The sequence below is a fragment of the Alligator sinensis genome, unplaced genomic scaffold (genome assembly GCF_000455745.1).
Source record: "Alligator sinensis unplaced genomic scaffold, ASM45574v1 scaffold1332_1, whole genome shotgun sequence".
NCBI classification, from domain to species: domain Eukaryota; kingdom Metazoa; phylum Chordata; order Crocodylia; family Alligatoridae; genus Alligator; species Alligator sinensis.
In genome coordinates, this window is record NW_005842965.1 from 14,035 (window position 1) to 31,819 (window position 17,785).

General features: G+C 64.5%; 2 protein-coding genes across 4 annotated transcripts in view; one reads left to right on the top strand and one right to left on the bottom strand.

The window, feature by feature from the left end:
• The window catches only part of LOC102386059 (mitochondrial chaperone BCS1), a 19,055-nt gene extending 11,414 nt beyond the window's left edge, over positions 1–7,641 (bottom strand). For 2 of the 3 annotated variants that reach the window (XM_025192734.1, XM_006036455.2), the window contains exon 1: positions 5,891–7,641. The gene's annotated coding sequence lies outside the window, so the exon portion shown is untranslated. The remainder of the gene's footprint in view (positions 1–5,890) is intronic. The other variant, XM_025192735.1, reaches the window with a different exon arrangement.
• On the top strand, positions 466–16,823 carry ZNF142 (zinc finger protein 142). Its single transcript, XM_014526143.2, has 8 exons — positions 466–826; positions 2,193–2,912; positions 3,479–3,703; positions 9,027–9,839; positions 10,557–10,734; positions 11,145–13,977; positions 14,891–14,996; positions 16,089–16,823. Exons 1-8 carry the CDS (start codon positions 586–588, stop codon positions 16,565–16,567), a joined length of 5,595 nt encoding a protein of 1,864 aa, XP_014381629.2. The 5' UTR covers positions 466–585; the 3' UTR covers positions 16,568–16,823.
• Positions 16,824–17,785: the final 962 nt, after the last annotated feature.

Here is a 17,785-nt window from a genome sequence, read left to right on the forward strand (position 1 = left end):
GCGGGGGCTGGGGGGGCTGCTGCTCCGTCAGCTTCGGGCGGCAGCTCGTAGCCCCGGGGCGCGGGGTGCTCGGCAGCTTCGGAGCCTCCCCCGTGAGCCCGGGGAGGCTGACAGTCACGGGTCCTCGGGTCCCCTCCAGCCCTGGGGTTTCTGCCCCCAGAGCCCCTGAGATCGGGGCCTGCCTGAGCTGTCGCGAGGGAGCGCCCCAAATAACGAGCCCGTGAGAGCCTCGGCGGTCTCGGTGCCGCGTACCCGCAGGTCCCCGTGTCCTGAGAGTCCCTGCGTGGCGTGGGGGTGGAGGGGACTCAGAGGTGCCTGGTCTCCTCGGGTCCCCTCCAGCCCTGGGGTTTCTGCCCCCAGAGCCCCTGAGATCGGGGCCTGCCTGAGCTGTCGCGAGGGAGCGCCCCAAATAACGAGCCCGTGAGAGCCTCGGCGGTCTCGGTGCCGCGTACCCGCAGGTCCCCGTGTCCTGAGAGTCCCTGCGTGGCGTGGGGGTGGAGGGGACTCAGAGGTGCCTGGTCTCTCCCTTGCAGAGCTCGGCCCCTCCCCGGCACAGCGCGGCGGGCTGAGCACGAGCACCAGGAGATGAGCGCGGAGACGGTGGCTGCAGACATGGACGCCCTGTGCCCCGAGCTACTGCTCCCTGCCCCGGCGGACACGGGGCGCAGCAGAGGCCCCGATGCCGGCATGGCGGGTCCGTCGGCGCTGGCTGTGAGGCAGAGCCTGCTGCTGGCGGAGGGGGCACCCACGGGAGTGCAGGACGTGGAAATCTTCGTGGAGGCCATGGCGGGCAATGTGGCGCTGAGCAACCCGGGCAGTGCCACAGGTACGGGCGGGCGGAGGTGTGTGTGGGCTGTGTTCCCGGTGGCTTTGCAACTCGGCGCTCCTTGGGCAGCTAGAACCAGGGCAAGGGGCCGGCCCAGGCATTCACAGAGCAGGCGGGAACCGTCTGGGGGCCGACCTGAGCCCACAGACTGTGAGCTGTCAGCAGGAGCCGGACACGTGAACTCGCACTGAGCAGACCATGGCTTTGCACATAGATGCGAGTTACCCCAGGGTCTGGAGCACAGACTCGCAGAGCTGGGGGGCCGGCAGGGATCTGCGGAGGTCACCTAGTCCCAGCCCAGCCTGAGGCAGGATCCGCCCAGACAAACCCTGTGGGCGACCTCGGAGCTGCACGACACAGTCGCCCCTGACACAGCCTTGGGCATTGCCTCCACCCCTGCCCCTGGGAAAGCAGGGGGGCTGTAGCCGCCATCATCCCGCTGCAGCCAGGGGTGTTGTTGGGTGCTGGAGAGGGCCCAGGCTTTTCCCCCACTGCAGAGAGAGGGGAAATCCCGCCTGGTCGGGCCAGGCTGAGCAGGGGGCAAATCCCTGCCTGCCCCACCAAGGCAGCGTGTGTGTGGGAGGCAAGAACCTCCAGCCAGGACCCTGCGGGGCTGAGTCCCAGCAAGAGCATTGGCACAGCCCCAGCCTGGGCTGCAGCCAGCACCTCACGGGGTGGGGAACTTGCAACATAACCAGGGCTGGTGTTTCAGCAGCTGGCTACAAGGAGGCAGGGGAAGCTGCCTTTGAATCCAGCCTGTGGCCTGCATTGTCTGGCCTGTGGGGCTCCCTAGGGGTCTGGATATCAGGCGATGGGGCAGCCATTCAAGCAGCCACTGCTTCTCCCTGCCAGCAACTGTGGGGACTCGCAAGGAGCCTCACAGGCTGGATGACACGGGGCTGTGGAGCCATGCCAGGTTGGATCCAGCCTGTGGACTGATAGAGCCGGATAGGTAGAACCCCCTGCATTAAATCAGTGGCTGTGGCAGGATGGGCTGCAAATGCACTGTGCCTTCCCCAGGGTCCCTTCTGCTGGGGGAGCGCTGCAGAGAAGCCAGGCTGGTTGCCCTGGTCTCCTTTTGGGGGGGCAGACTGGTCCCTCTGATGTAGATGGGGCTTGTAACTGCCCTGAGCCTTTCACTGCTCTGCTCAGCGCCAGCCTGTCTGCTGTGCTTGGGTCTGCCTAGCAGCAGCCTTCATAGCGGGGATATGGGTCTGCTGGGCACAGGGCCAAAGCTGGCCCACCCCACCCAGTCTCCAGAGCTCATCGTCCTCCTCATCCTCAGCTCACAGCCCAGAGGCGACATGCTCCCGGTCTGGGCCGCAGCGGTGGTAACGCGCTCCCGCTCTCCGTCTCGCCCCTGCAGAGGTCTTGGTCAAGGTGGTGGAGCTGTACTTCTGTGAGCGATGCGGCCAGAGCTTCTCCGACCCTGGCCTGCTCACCCAGCACCAGTGCCTCACACTGGCAGCCCCCGAGTCCCTGGAGCTGCCCAGCACGCCCCAGCTGGCAGCACCCACCACCGAGGGACCCGGAGCGGGGCCAGGTCTCTGCCAGGAACCGCCCCAGAGGTTGCCGGAAACAGGCAGGCAGGGCAGAGACCTCAACTGTGCAGGTGAGCGCCTGCTGTGCCCCATCTGCCAGGTGGATTTTGCACTCCCCGGCGAACTCAAAGAGCACTTCAAGACGCACCGCAATTCCACGGTCACCCCGGCATGCCCCGCGCCAGGCTGCCCCTTCCTGCCTGGGGACCGCAGGCAGCTGCGCGGGCATGTGCGCCGCGTGCACCAAGCAATACCCATCTCCTGCGTCTACCGTGCCTGCCCCCTGCTCTTCCTGAGCAGCCCAGCTATGGAGGAGCATCACCGCAGCCACTTCCCCTTCCACTGCACCCACTGCCCATTCGTCAGTGCCAACATCAAGCTCTTCCAGCAGCACGCGAAGAGCCACTGCCCCGAGCCAGCGGGGGCTACAGAGATCTTCCTGGACGTGGCAGGGGTCAGGGAGACCCTCCCAGAGTCAGCGGAAGCTGGGGAGCCCCACAGCCGTGGTATGCGTGACTTTGCTGCCAGGACTGGAGAAGTCCCATGTGAGTGCCTCCTGCTGGACCCCTAGTATCTGTTGGGGGGGGCAGGACAGCTGGGAAGTGGCATACGAGCAGACGCAGCAGGGAGAGGGGCTGGCTTCGACGTTGGCCGTGGTGACCCAGCACTGGTCACAGCCTCCTAACCCACCCCTTCCTGCCAGGGAGAGGTGTGCCAGACTCGTTGAGGTGGGAACTAGGGTTGATTCTCCCAGCTCAGTCCTCTGGCCTTAGGGCTCACGATGGGTCTTGCTGCTCTGTGCTGATGGGGCTAGGGAAAGCCCAGGAGGTACTGGGTCTGCTGGGCCGGATGGAGACAGTGGGATCTATTGTGGGCCTGGGGCTCTCTGCACGTGCCTTGCTGGTCTCTCCCTTTCTGGGCTTGTTTTGCAAGTTGGGGTTAGAAATGTGCCAGGCGGAGAGAGAGGAGGGATCAGGGCTGCTGTTGAGCTGAGCCAGGGGTCGGTCCCCAGCAGGTGTTTCTGCTTTGTGGGATGGGGAAACGAGATCTCTGGGAGCAGGGTAGGGGGTGGTTCCCTGAGTCAGACAGCCAACGCACTCTTCTTCTGCAGCCGATGACAAGGCCTCCGAGGAGGTGGCATGTTCCCTTGACCCACCAGCCTGGGATGGCAGCCACAGCGCCCCCGAGGACACTTCCCATGAAGACGGACAGGCGTCGGCTGGGGAGGACGATTCTGAGAGCAGTGGGGACGAGTCTCTGGACGAGGAGGAGGGCGAGAGCACTGGTGAGGCAGCCACCAGGAAGGCCAAGGCCCCTCGGGCCCAGCGATTCAAAGGTAGAGTCCCCCAGTGCCCTGCTGGGTGCCTCCAGGATGGCCCTGTGGGCAGCCGAGTTGGTGTTCGGGCTCCCCCCAACAGCAGCTCATGAGAGACGGGGGCTGGAAAACACAGCTGATGAGGCCTGGTGGGGAAGGCGGGAGTCCCTTGGTCCCACCATTTCGTGCCATGCTGGCTTGAGCATAGGACCACATTGCTTGTGGCCAGCACCGTGAAATCCCGGTTGTCTTGGCTCAGCTGGTGTTTGGTGTGTGCCACCCTGGCTGACATGTCACAGGGCAGGGTAGGACAGTGGCATGAGCTGCGGCACCTGGCTGCATGGCCTGATGTGGGGATGAGCAGGCCTCAGGTACTTGGTGGGGGGCAGTTGGAGCTTGACCCTACAAGGTCTCCATCCTGGGTAGCAGGAGCTGTTAGGGGTTAGGGGCCAGCTAGAGCCAGGAGGCAGGGCCCAGGACATAGGCAGTCACCTGTGAGAGGCATGAGCGAGGTGGGGGTCAAGAACAGGAGCGAGGTTTCAGCCTGGAGTCACTGGCTAGGGGGGCCAGAGTAGGCAGCTTTAGCCGTACAGCACTGGGACGTGGACAGTGACCACACCAGAGCCAGCAGCCGCTGTCAGAGGGCAGGTGTTGTCTGCATTGGACTCGGGAGCAAGGAGTCGCAGACGACCTGAGCGCCAGGATGAAGCTGGTAGGAAGGACCCAGGGGCCAGGACGCCAGAAAGCGACAGGATGGGACAGAAGAACAAGGAGCCCAGGGCGGCCAGAGGCCTCTGATAGGCGCTGAGCAGGCAGCTGGGGCCATCGTTAGGCCACTGGTATCAGGCCACTATGCGATTTGAGGCTGCCTGGGGGCAGCTTCGCCTGCCTGCTGCCCTGGTGCCTGCTGAGGGCACGAGCTGCACAGGGCTTGAGGCACCCGGCCCCAACACGGCGCTGGACTTGTAGAATCCCAGAGCCGTGGGGCTGGCAGGGACCTGTGGGGCCACATCCAGTCCAAGCCCTGCCTGAGGCAGGATCAGCCCCATCCAAACCAGCCCAGACAAATTTGTCCTCTAACCTATACGTAAGGTGACCATCACAGAATGATAGAGAAGGAATGCCCCCATCGCTCACATCTAGCCCGACCCCTGCCTGAAGTAGAACCAGCCCTGTCCAGACCAGCCCGGGCCATAATCTAACCATAAACTAAACTCTACATAAGATGACTGTCAGCCCTGGCACAGCACAGACCTCGCACCCAACCCTGCACCCAGGAAAGCAGGGCACCACGGCCGCCACCCCCCTGCTTCTATAAAAGGGTGTTAATACCCACTCCAGAGCCCCAGACCGACCAGGGGGAAAATCCCTTCCTGCCCCCAAATGTGGTGATAAGTCTGACCCTGAGCGGAGGAGCAAGACACTCTAGCCAGGACCCTCTGGCTTTGATCCCAGCAGGAGCACTGGCACAGCCCAGTCCCCATCCCCAGCCTGGGCTGCAGCAGCACCCAGCACCTCTGAGGGAGGCTTAAAACCCTCCTGGCACATGGAACAGCAAGGGGCAGGCAGCCAGCACAGCCCCAGCCTGGACACCCCCAGCAGAGCACAGGCATCGGTGCACCTCGACCCTCCCTGCCCAGCGCCCATCTAGCCTCTCCTTGGACCCTCCTGTGCTGCAGAGTCCCTCCGCCCCAGGAAGTCTCTTCTGCTGCCTTGCTATTAGGTCTCAGGCCGCCCGGTCCTGTGTTTGAAGGGCCACGAGGTCTGACCTAAGCTACCTAGTCCTGTGCCCAGGGAGGGCCAGGCGCCTTTGGCCTGCAAGGTGCCCTGGGGTCCTGACACCGTGAGTCCAGGTTGCCCGTGTAGATAGGCACTCCTGCCTTGGGGACAACCAGCTGGTGCTCAGAGTAGGCAGCCTGGTCCAAGCTCTGATGCCTCAGGATCTGGAGGGGGAGTGACTCCAGGGCTCTGGCATGCCAGCTCCCTGAGCCCCTACAACCCCGTGCAGCTTGACACGATGACCACAGGGGCTCACGTGTGTGGTGGGAGCAGCCAGAGGGCTTTAACAGAGCCGTCAAAGCCAGCACTGGTCCAATTATAAAGCCCACACCAGCGTGCTCAGGGGGCCGGTCTCGGCTCCTGCCCCCTCAGTGCGGACTGGAGCATTGGTGGTTGGTCGAAGTGGATCGCGCCTGTACAAGTGGTTACCGGAGTGGGAGCCGAAGTCAAGCGAGGCATCTGCCAGTGCAGTGGGGTCAAGCGCTAGCAGTGGGAGGGTTTCCTCTGGTCACTCATCCCGCTCCTACGCTGCTGGTCTTGCTCGGAGTAGCACCCTGTCCTTGCTGGCCATGCTTGAGCTGTTACCTCTGAGGGTTGTCTCCAGAGAGCCAGACTGGGAGCTTGGTGCCCTGCCCGGCTGCGTCTCAGTTCACTGGGTCCCCGGCAGCCAAACGGCCACAGTGAACAGCCACTCACGTGCAGCTCTCCCCACAGGCTGCTCACAATCGGAGCAGCGAGGCTGGAAGGGATCTCCAGAGGTCACGTGGAGTCCAACCCCCAACCCGGGGCGGGATCAGCCCTGTCCAAACCAGCCCAGACCAACCCCATGTGCAACCTCAGAGCCGCACGATGCCCCTGTCCCTGAGAAAGGGGGGGGACCAGGTCTGCCAACGTCCTGCTGCTGCCAGGGGGTTGGTGGGTGGTGGAGAGAGCCCAGGCCCAGGCCGTGTCCCCGCTGCAGAGGGAGGGGAACCCCCCAGGTTGAACAGGAGACAGATCCCTTGCCTGCCCCCTCCCCAAGGCGCTGTGAGTGGAGGGCAAGAGCCTGTAGCCTGCAGGGCTGAGTCCCAGCAGGAGCATTGGCACAGCCCCAACCTGGGCTGCAGCCAGCACCCAGCGCTGCTGAGGGACGGAAAAACCAATACCCGCAGCAACAGGAGGGGGAGAAATCCCTTCCTGGCCACACGTGGCAACCAGCAAAGCCCAGAAGCCTGGAAGACCCCAGGGCCCTCGACTGGCTGGCAGCCTGAAGACAGCAAACACAGCTCAGGGTGTTGCACCCTCTGACTGGGCGGTCAGAAGGGCCCTTCTGTGCCCCCCTGCATGAATTAAGAACAACTGAGCTGCCACATCCTGGCTCAGCCCCAGGTCCGTCCTGCCCCGTCTCCCATGTCCCGGGGCAGAGCGGAGCTGGCGGCCGAGCAGGGCTTTCCCCTGTTCTTCCAGCACAGAGGGTCCCGGCAGGGCTGGTGCAGAGGCCGTGCCCCTCGCTCCCTGCCCCAGCGCTCCCCGTGCCCCTTTCCTCCCTGCACGTGTCCAGTCCCTGGTGGATCCGGCTGCGCTCTCAGCTCCAACCACGTCTGGGGCCACGAGTCCCCCCTTGAATGCCCCATGGGGGGACAGGACGGCCTGGGCCTGGTTGGCAGTTGCCAGCCTGCTTGTCCTGTGCCGGGACCCAGCTCTGTCTGGGCAGAGACAGGCAGGAATAAACCCCGGGGACTTTCTCTTCCCCCTTCAGTGCAGTGCAGATCCTGCTCCTGTTCCCTCCAGCATCTCTCCTAGGCCTGGCCTCAGTCTCTGCTCCTAGGGAAGCCCCTCCGCAGCCCCCGGCCTCCTTGCTGCCCTGCTCTGCACCTTATGCAGCTCTTTACTCTCCCGGGGCTGTGGGGACCAGAGCTGGGCACCAATTCAAGGTGTGGACACCTTATGGGCTTATAAAGGGGCCTCATGATGCTTCCTGTTGTGCTCACAGTTCCTTTCTTCATTGTCCCAAACCTGTTTGCCTGTTCACTGACTGCTGAGCATGGACCTGATGTGTTTAGTGACTTGTCCCCAGTGCTGAACAGGAGCCAGCAGTGTGCCCTTGTTGCCAAGAAGGCAAACGGCAACCTAGACGCATTGGCAGGAGCGGTGCCAGCAGGTGGAGGGCAGTGATTCTTCCCCTCTGTTCAGCACTGGGGAGGCCACGTCTGGGGTCCGGTGTCCAGCTGTGGGCCCCCACTACAGAAAGGATGTGGACACATTGGAGAGAGTCCAGCGGGGGCAACAAAAATGGTTCAGGGTCTGGGGGACGGGACTGGTGGGGAGAGGCTGAGGGAACTGGGTTGATTGAGTCTGGAAAAGAAAAGACTGAGGGGTGATTTGATAGCAGCCTTCAGCTCCCTGCAGGGGGGCTGCAAAGAGGATGGAGCTGGACTGGTCTCAGTGGGGGCAGATGACAGAAGGAGCAATGGGCTCAAGTTGCAGCAAGAAAAGTTGAGGTAGGATATTAGGAAAAGCTTTCTCACTAGGATGGTGGCGAAGCACTGGAGCAGGCTCCCCAGAGGGTGGCGGAGTCTCCAGCCTTGGGGGTTGTCTTAGGATGAACTACTGGGTTCAGAAGATTCCCTGCGCTTGAACAAAGGACGTACTCACGGTTGTTCTCGCCCTTGCAAAGCTTTATTTAAGGATACTCGCAGAGGCAGGCAATAGGACAGAGCAGAGAGGATGGGCAGTTCACATCGGCTCTAGGCAGCAGCCGCCACCCCGCATAGTTCCCCCGGCCCCGGAGCGTCCCAATCCCGGGGATGCGATAGTCTGTGCCGGGTCTCCGCACAAGTCAAAACTCTTGCCAGAGTGGAGGAACTCCTCGTACCTTAAGAATGTACAGCTTATATAGTCTGGAGTAAATAACGTTATCTCGAACTAGGCATCTGGTTATCTCAGGCTCGGGATGAGTCATGATCCAACACACCTGGTGTTTACCACATTCCCCTGTATTACAACAGTCTGCTGTCTAGGTTCACAGTTCAGTCACGCTCGCAGAGCAAGAAGCTACGTGCTGTTTCGCTGGCCTACTATGGAGTCAGCATACAAAACTAGCAAAGCCCTTACTATTACAGGGGTGTTCAAGCTCCAGGTAGACGAAGCCTTAGCTGGGATGATGTAGTTGGGGCTGGTCCTGCCTGGAGCCAGGGGTTGGACTAGGTGTGACCTCCTGAGGTCCCTTCCCACCCTCGCAGTCTGTGGAAGCGCTTCCTACCACCCATCATCCGTGTTGCCCTTCTCTGCACCTTCTCTAGTTCTGCAGTTGAAGGCGTGGGACCAGGGCTGGGCACCGGATTCAAGGTGCAGATGCCCCGTGGAGTTGTAAAGGGAGATCGTGACACTTTATCTCGGCCTCTTTAATCTTCTGTTTCCAAGCTGGCCGTGGCACTTTGCTTCCCTCTCTCGCACCTGGGCATGGTCCTCTCCCATCTCCCGCTGCTCCAGGTGGCACAGCTCTCCTTGGGATCCCCCAGCCGGGGAGTCATGGGCAGGCCCTGGGCTTCCCCCGGGTGCAGGCTGATGCCCATTTACTTTGCAGGGGATGTGGCGGAGGGGTCGGAGTCCCTGTTCAAGACCCACATGTGCCCCGAGTGCAAGCGCTGCTTCAAGAAGCGGACGCACCTGGTGGAGCACTTGCACCTGCACTTCCCCGACCCCAGCCTGCAGTGCCCCAACTGCGGGAAGTTCTTCACCAGCAAGAGCAAGCTGAAGATCCACCTGCTGCGGGAGACGGGCGAGAAGGCCCACCGGTGCCCTCTGTGCCAGTACCGCTCAGTGGAGAGGAACGCCCTCAACCGCCACATGGCCAGCATGCATGAGGGCATCTCCAACTTCTACTCAGACGTCTACGCCTGCCCCGTGTGCCAGGAGCCCTTCAAGCTCAGCCAGGCCCTCAAGGAGCACCTCAAGAGCCACCAGACCGAGCCCAAGCGGCTTAGCTGCTTCGAGGGTGGCTGCGACTACGGCACCGAGGACCGCAAGGACTTTACACGGCACCTCAAGGAGGCCCATGGCCTCAAGGCAGTGGAGTGCACGTACCACGCCTGCTCGCTGCTCTTCGGCACGGCCGAGGCCATGGAGACTCACCGCAAAACCCACTACGCCTTCCACTGCCAGCAGTGCGACTTCATCTGCTCCAACAAGCACGTCTTCCGCAAGCACAAGCGCCAGGGCCACCCCGGCAGCGAGCGGCTGCAGTGCGGCTTCTGCCCCTACACCACCTTCAACCCTGTGGAGTTCCACGACCACCTGGGCAAGATGCACGCCCACGAGAAGATCCACAAGTGCGGCGAGTGCGGCTTCGCCACGGCGCACAAGAGGGTGCTGATGCGCCACGCGCTCCTGCATACCGGTGCGTGGCCCCGGCCGGGGGGGAGGGGAGGTGGGAATCAGGGGCTTCTCCAGTGTCCTGCCACTGCCAGGGCCACGCCGACAGCAGGACTCCTGGGTTCCACCCCTGGCACTAGGAGGGGTGCAGGCTGTGGTAAGCCAGGAGGAAAGGGGGTGCCCGCCCCAGCGTGGGGGGTCAAAGGCTTTTGTGCCAGGGCTCTTGGGGCTGGCACCGACCTGCCACGGGGCCTGTGGGTCAGTCGTGGTGCAAGTGGATGGTTGCCGTGCCTAGCTCTCTAGCAGTGTGCAGCCCAGCCTGCTCCATCCCATGGGGCCAGCGCATGTGGGCACCAGCATTTGTGCACCTCTGACCTGAGCAGAGGGTCACAGGGGCTTTGGCACAACCCAGGAACCCAGCACATTGCAGCCAGGGCCTGGTATCTTCCTGCCTCCTCTTGGGGGGTGTCTGCATCGCTGGGTGCCGGTCAGCGGGGACACCGGGATGGTCCTGGGTCAGACCATGGGTCTGTCTTGCCTGTGGCAGAGAAGCCTGCCCTGGGGACAGCTCGGGGGTCCAAGGCTTCTGATCCCAGCAGCCATGGCTGCTCTAGGGCTTCCTCTCCCCCGTGCCCCAGAGGGTCTCTGTCCCGGGACACCAGTGCCCCATGCCGGCTGCCCCTTCCACAGCACAGCTGGGCCAGGCCATCCTGCCCCTCTGGTAACAGGCTCCCTCCCACAGGGGAGAAACCTCACAAGTGCGAGCAGTGCGACTTCACGTGCCGGGACGTGAGCTACCTGTCCAAACACATGCTGACCCACTCCAGCGCCAAGGACTTCATGTGCACGGAGTGCGGCTACGTCACCAAGTGGAAGCACTACCTCAACGTGCACATGCGCAAGCACACTGGGGACCTCAGGTACCGCCCGGAGCAGCTGGGGGGAGGGCTGAGCCGGGTAGCGGAGCCCAGGGGGGCACCAGGTGGGGCTGGCAGCACCTTGATACATGCCAGCCTTGTTTTGGGGTCACCTGTGTGGGTCTGGCCCTGGGGGGTGACTCCAGGGCCCCCATGTGGGGGCAGCACAGAGGTGCTCGGGGCCAGATGGGCTACCCAGGCCTCATAGTCAGCTGCTGGATGGGCCTTTTGAGGCCCAGAGCCTGGAGCCTGGCTCCCTGCATGGACGGGGCAGCGCAGAGGCACGCGGGAGGGACTGGGGAAGCACGCTGAAAGGCAGAGCTGGGCCCAATCCTGAGGGGATCCAGGGAGGGGCAGAGGGGCTGCTGTGACCCAGCTCTGGCCATTTCTTTCCCCCCTTCCACTCCCGGCAGGTACCAGTGCAACCAATGCTCGTACCGGTGCCACCGGGCCGACCAGCTGAGCAGCCACAAGCTGCGGCACCAGGGCAAGAGCCTGATGTGCGAGGTGTGCGGCTTCGCCTGCAAGCGCAAATACGAGCTGCAGAAGCACGCGCAGGCCAAGCACGCACAGGGCTACCAGGCACCCGTCTTCCAGTGCCGCTACTGCAGCTACCAGAGCAAGTACAAGCAGGCGCTGCGCAGCCACGAGAACTGCAAGCACACGCAGCAGCGCGAGTTCCGCTGCGCCCTCTGCGCCTACTGCACCTTCAGCAACACCAGCCTCTTCTTCCACAAGCGCAAGGCCCACGGCTACGTGCCCGGCGACAAGGACTGGCTGCAGCACTACGCCAGCAAGGAGCAGGAAGCCGGTGCACCCCATGAGGCCACAGGATGTCACGCTGGGGAGGAGCCGTGGCAGGGGGCCAGCTCGGAGCCCCCAGAGGAAGAGGAAGATGGTGAACCAGCCGGTGCAGAGCCGCTGCCGGAGCTAGCCGCAGGGCAGCAGGAAGGCGGCACGAACGTGGCGACGGAGGAGGGTGGGACATCCAGTGAGGCCGTGGATGGCTGCACACTGCACTTGGAGACACTGGAGGTCTCGGCGCAGGTGGTGCTGGAGGGCACGGCCCCTGCAGAGGCTCAGGGCTGCAAGGATCCTGGGGCTGGGTACGGCATCCTGAGTGCCACCGAGGCCTTGGCACTAGAGGACAGCACCCCTGGGCTGGAGGACATTGCTGACTTTGAGGAAGAGCCGGATGTGGCTGGGGCACCCGAGGGCAATGTGGGCAGCCCTGGCATGGAGAGGAGGCCAAGCCGGGACCTGTTGGAGGGGCCTGGAGATCCCAGTGCAGGGCAGGACCCTGCTTCACCCATGGCCGGCAGGATGGGAGAGAGTGGCCAGACCATGACAGCAGGGATGGAGGAGGGTGGCGGCAAGCCCGGGGACGAGCCCGCGGCAGAGTGGGAGTTGCCGGCGCTGCGGCAGCATGACAAGGAGCAAGCGGAGACGCTGGTGCTGGAGGGGCGTGTGCAGATGCTGGTGGTGCAGACGGAGCGCCAGGTGTTCCCCTGCCGTGCCTGCCCCTACGTCACACGCAAGGAGCGTGCGCTGGCCCTGCACGCCAAAGCTGGCTGCCAGGCCCGGCGCACCCCGCTCCTGTGCCACGGCTGCGGTGCCAGCTTCAAGCAGCAGCGCGGCCTCAACACCCACCTCCTTAAGAAGTGCCCTGTCCTCCTCAAGAAGGGCCGGACGCCCAAGCTGGTGGGGCCGGAGCAGCCCAGGAATCCCCCGCAGGACCCCCAGTCTGCGGCCATGGAGGACAGCACGGGTGTCCTGGAGGCAGCAGAGGGGAGCCCGGAGCCTGGGGCCACAGAGGATGGCACGGAAGGGGCAGTGGGGAGCCGGGTCCCGGAGCCTCCCTTGGAAGCGGAGCCAGTGCCCGTGGACCGAGGCAGCCCCCTCCCTGAGGCCGTGCTTCCGGGAGCCAGTCCAGCCACAGTGCTCCCGGCCCCTCCAGCCGTGAGCGAGACGGCACCGGAAGGCGCCGGTGCCCCCACGACGCCATCGGAGAAGTACCGAGTGGAGCAAGGCAAGCTGCGCTGCAACGCCTGCGCCTTCAGCCGGCAGGCGCTCGAGAGCCACCGCGCCCAGCAGCACGGCCAGCCCCAAGAGGCTGAGGGGCCTGGGAATGCCGGGCTGCGCCCCCGGCGCCGCCTGTCCTGCCCCAGCTGCCCCTTCACCTGCCAGCAGGAACGGGCCCTGCGGACACACGCGCAGCGGGGCTGCGGGACACGGCGTGGCACTGCCCCTCAGCCCCCCTCCTCTGCCGCGCCCCCCCTGCGGCGGCACCGGCGCCCCCCCCGTGGGCGCTACAGCCAGCGCCCGGCGCTGCAGTGCAGGCAGGGCGAGTTCACCTGCAAGCAGGCCCGGGGCCTGGGGCAGCACGTGCGCGTGACGCACGAGGGCCTCAAGCCGCACCAGTGCCCCTACTGCGAATTCAGCACCACGCGACGCTACCGCCTGGAGGCGCACCAGTCGCTGCACACGGGCGTGGGGCGCATCGCCTGCGGCAGCTGCAGCCAGACCTTCGGCACCAACTCCAAGCTGCGGCTGCACCGGCTGCGAGTGCACGAGAAGACGCCCACGCACTTCTGCCCGCTCTGCGACTACAGCGGCTACCTGCAGAACGACATCCCCCGCCACATCAACAGTTGCCATCGGGGTGAGCCACTCTACCCCTGCGCCCGCTGCGACGCCCGTTTCAGCTCGCCCACCGCCCTCAAGCAGCACGCACTGCGCCGCCACGCCGAGCCCGCCGCCTGCCGCTGCCCCCACTGCGGTCTGCAGTGCCGCAGCCGGGCCACGCTGCGGGGTCATGCCCGGCGCCAGCACCCGCCTCGCCTCGAGTGCGGGGCTTGCCACGAGGCCTTCGCGACCCGCCGCGACCTGGAGACGCATCGCCAGCAGCAGCACTTCAGCCACCGCTGTGGACTCTGCGGGTTCGCTGCCCGCGAGCGCCAGCAGCTGGTGCGGCACTACGTGGACAGCCATGAGCCACCGGCTGCCGCCCCTGCTGCTGACCGGCCCCTGGCCTGCCCCTCTTGCGACTTCACCTGCCGCCACCAGCTGGTCCTGGAGCACCACGTCAAGGGCCACGGCGGCACCCGTGTCTACAAGTGCTCGGACTGTGCCTACACCACCAAGAACAAGCAGAAGATCACGTGGCACATCCGCATCCACACGGGCGAGAAGCCTTACAAGTGCCACCTCTGCACCTACACATGTGCCGACCCCTCACGCCTCAAGGTGAGCTGGCATAGGGAGCCCAGAGGTGCCCTGGAGCAAGGAGGGGGCCCCCTGGGGCTGTGCCTGTCTGGGAACCGCTGCTTTGTGGCTGCAGGCCCACTGGTCCCATGCATCCGTCAGCCAGGACCCCAACCCCATGGGTCTATTATGACTAAGAGGCCTTTGGGTAGGGCCATGGGGCCACCCTCCGGGATTGCTGAGCTGGGCACCTCAGCCCTGAGCTTCCCTAGGCCACTGCTCACACCCCGGGGGGTTGACAGCAGCTCCCGGGGTATGGCCAGCAAAGGCAGGGCTCTGTGGCACCTCCAGCTCCTGGCAGGCAGCCGGGCCCTGCTGCATTGTTTTGGCCGGGGGGGAAGCCAGGGGTGGAAGTGGGCACCAGGAGGGACAAGCCCAGCCCCTGGTAGCTGTAGGCACGTGAGCAGTGTAGCCGGGTGTGGGAAGGCAGGTGGGTCCTAGGCCACAAGCTCTGACTCAGTCTCTGCCCCATGCTCTCCTGGAGCCACGGCCGAGTCCTTCACCGTCCCGGCTGGGCAGCGGGCAGCCAGTCCTGGCCTCTCCCTCCACGAGTACAGTCCTGACGCTCTCGCCCTGTCTGAGGCAGGTGTCTGGGCGCTGAAGCGAAGCCCATCCCAGTCGCGGGCTCTGCCAGGGACTGGTCCTTGTGGCCAGCAGAGCCCAAACCAGCTCAGCATGGGCTGCTTGTGATGCCACGCGGCGTCAGCTTCACATTCTGCCTCCCCACATCATGGGCACTCGCCCTTTCCATTGCTAATAGACACAGGGCAGGCGCAGTCTTGGCCCCAGGGGAAGTGCCTCGGTGCACCTGGCCCAGGGGAGACAGCGATGGGCAGCTGGGGGTGTGCTGGGGGGGAACCACCAGCCACTGACCTGCCTGCCCATCTCCACCCAGTACCACATGCGAATCCACAAGGAGGAGCGGAAATACCTGTGCCCCGAGTGCGGCTACAAGTGCAAGTGGGTGAACCAGCTCAAGTACCACATGACCAAGCACACAGGTGAGTGCCAGGCACGCGGGGGGCAGGCTGCAGGGCACAGCCGGGCTGGGCAAAGCACTGCCCCGGCCGTCCCCAGCCAGTCCGGCCAAGGGGTAGCGGGCAGTCTCCTTGGGAAGAGCAGATGCTGGGGGCTGCCATAGGCTGGCTCCCGGTGGGGGACATGCCCCCTGCTTCCAGGGGCCATAGGGATGGGCACTGGGATACACCCACCTCCCCGTGGGCAAGGGCTGGGCAGCAGCAGTAGGACAAGGGGCTGGGCCATGCGGGGGCCCGGGGACACAGTGGGCTGTTGCTGTCCTCGGCCAGCTGGGCAGGGCCAAGACGGAGCTGTGCGGGAGACTGTGGCCCTTGTCCTCACCCCTGCCACCCAGAGCAGTGCCAGCCCAGTGCCCCTAGCTTGGAGGAACAGAGGTTGACCTGGCCCCATGGGCGGATCCAGGATTCTGCAAAGGGGGATGCAAGCAGAGAGGGGCGTCATCACGTGTGAAACAACACGTGTTTATCTCCAGCTAGAAAGAAACCAGAAGCTGTCCTACCACACCAGGGGCCCGGGGCTGGGTTGTTTCACTGACGATGGAAGGCAGAACAGATACAGTGACACGGGAACAGGTTAAAAACAACCTGCCGGGCTGTGAAATGGGAGCATCATGACCAGGAGCAGCCAGCAGAAAGGCAGAGAGGCGAGCTTGATTGATGGAACATTGAAACTTAAAAAGAAAAGGGGGTCGTTAACACCTGTGCCACGAAGAGATTGGCAGGAATGGGGAGGTGATGATGAGCCGTGAAATCGGTTGGCTACCCTCTGCTGCCTGAATAGAAATGCTGCTGCTATGCCAGGCTGTTGGGTTTAAGCTGCAGGTGGGACTGGAGGGGCCCCAGGAGGGCACATTTCTTGCCCCCAAAGCAGCGGGGGGCTGAGCCTGCGTGGGGGGCAAGAGCCTCTAGCCAGGACCCTGCGGGGCTGAGTCCCAGCAGGAGCATTGGCACAGCCTAGGGAACAGCCCCCGCCTGGGCTGCAGCCCCTGGATCCACCCCTGGGGACCTCAGGGTGGGGCCTGCATCCCCGCTGACCCCCTTTTTGCCGTCATGCAGGCTTGAAGCCATACGGCTGCGAGGAGTGCGAGTACCGGACGAACCGGGCGGACGCGCTGCGGGTGCACCGGGACACGCGTCACCGGGAGGCACGGGCTCATATGTGCGAGCAGTGCGGCAAGGCCTTCAAGACGCGGTTCCTGCTGCGCACGCACCTGCGGGCCCACAGCGAGGCTCGGCCCTATGTGTGCGGCGTGTGCCGGCGCGCCTTCCGCTGGGCCGCTGGCCTGCGCCACCACTTCCTCACCCACACTGACCTGCGCCCCTTCTTCTGCCACTTCTGTGCCTACCGCGCCAAGCAGAAGTTCCAGGTGGTCAAGCACGTCCGGCGCCACCACCCCGACCGCACCAGCGCTGCCGACCCCGCCCAGGGTGTGGGCAAGGACCCAGGTGCCCCCACCCTGCACCTGCACGACGTCCAGCTGCACGGCCGGCCCCGGGATGATGGTGGAGGAGCCCCGGCCGAGCCCCAGGGGTAGCCTCCACCCTGCATCAAGTGCACGTGCATGTACAGGCCAATGTGTATATGGGATGTAACATAAATGGGAGCTGTGCTCATTTCTAACCTGGCTCCAGGGGTCACTGGGGGGGAGGTGGGGGGTACCCTAACCACCTCTGGTCATGGGCGTGGGGGGGAAACTAGTCTCCGAGGCAGGCACCGAACCCACCTGAGCCTGCTTAGCTGAGTAGAGCTTCCAGACAGCCAGGCCCCAGGGCAGGGTGGCAAGGCAGTGCCATGCTAGATGCCCAGGAGGCCCCCCCCCACCCCCACCTATTGCCCCCCCTTGTACTAGGGGCCTGGGGCAGCTCCCTGGGTCATAGCAGAGCCACGGGGAGCCCCTCTGCTCAGGTGGGTCCATGCTGTAGACCCCCAAAGAAGCGTTCTGGGATCTCCCCGCGCCCCAGAGGGACAGGGCAGGCAGCCCAGTGTGGGGGTGAGCCAGCCACAGCCACCCTGCTTGGTTGTGCCCAGCTGCCAGCCCTGCAGGTCCTTGGGCCTTGGGGGGGCTCTCACTGCTCTATGCCAGCTACAGCCTGCCCCGTTACCCCCAGGGCTCTCTCCAGCCCCCCCGCCCCACCAAATGCAGCCTGGCCAGCCCCACTCCCTTGCCCTGCACGGGGGGAATGAGCCCCAACCCTGAGCCAGGATCAGGGCCCCAGTGCTCACCAAGCCAGAGGCAGGCAAAGAGCATGGGGAACCGGCCCACAATGTTGTTGCATGAGGTCTCGTGTTCTCCACTGCTCTGGCACCCACATCACGGAGCCTGGCGTCTCATCTCCACTGGCTTGGGTTCAAGGGAGCCTAGAGCTGCCTCTGCCCTGCTCGTGCTCCCACAGGTGGAAGGAGAGGCTGGCCCCCCAGCCACAGCTCTAGGGGCCTCAGGAGAGACGGCCATGCCTGCACTGCACAGGGAGGGCAGCGGGGTGATGCCAGGAGCCTCAAGGGACCCAGCACCCCCTGGTGCAGGGCACTTCCCTCCATCCCACCGCTCCCGCTTCATAGGGGGAGCACCTGCTTGGCTGGTCTCGTCCAAGCATCAACTGTGTACAGTGCGCCTAGCTAAACAGAGCTGCCGGGAGCCCAGCGCCTGGGGCAGGGCAGCAGAATAGCCAAGGGGTGGGGGCCCAGCCCACCAGTGAGACCCCCCCAGCAAGGCCCAGGGTGCCCACTGAGCCAGTCCCTGAGGTTCTGCATC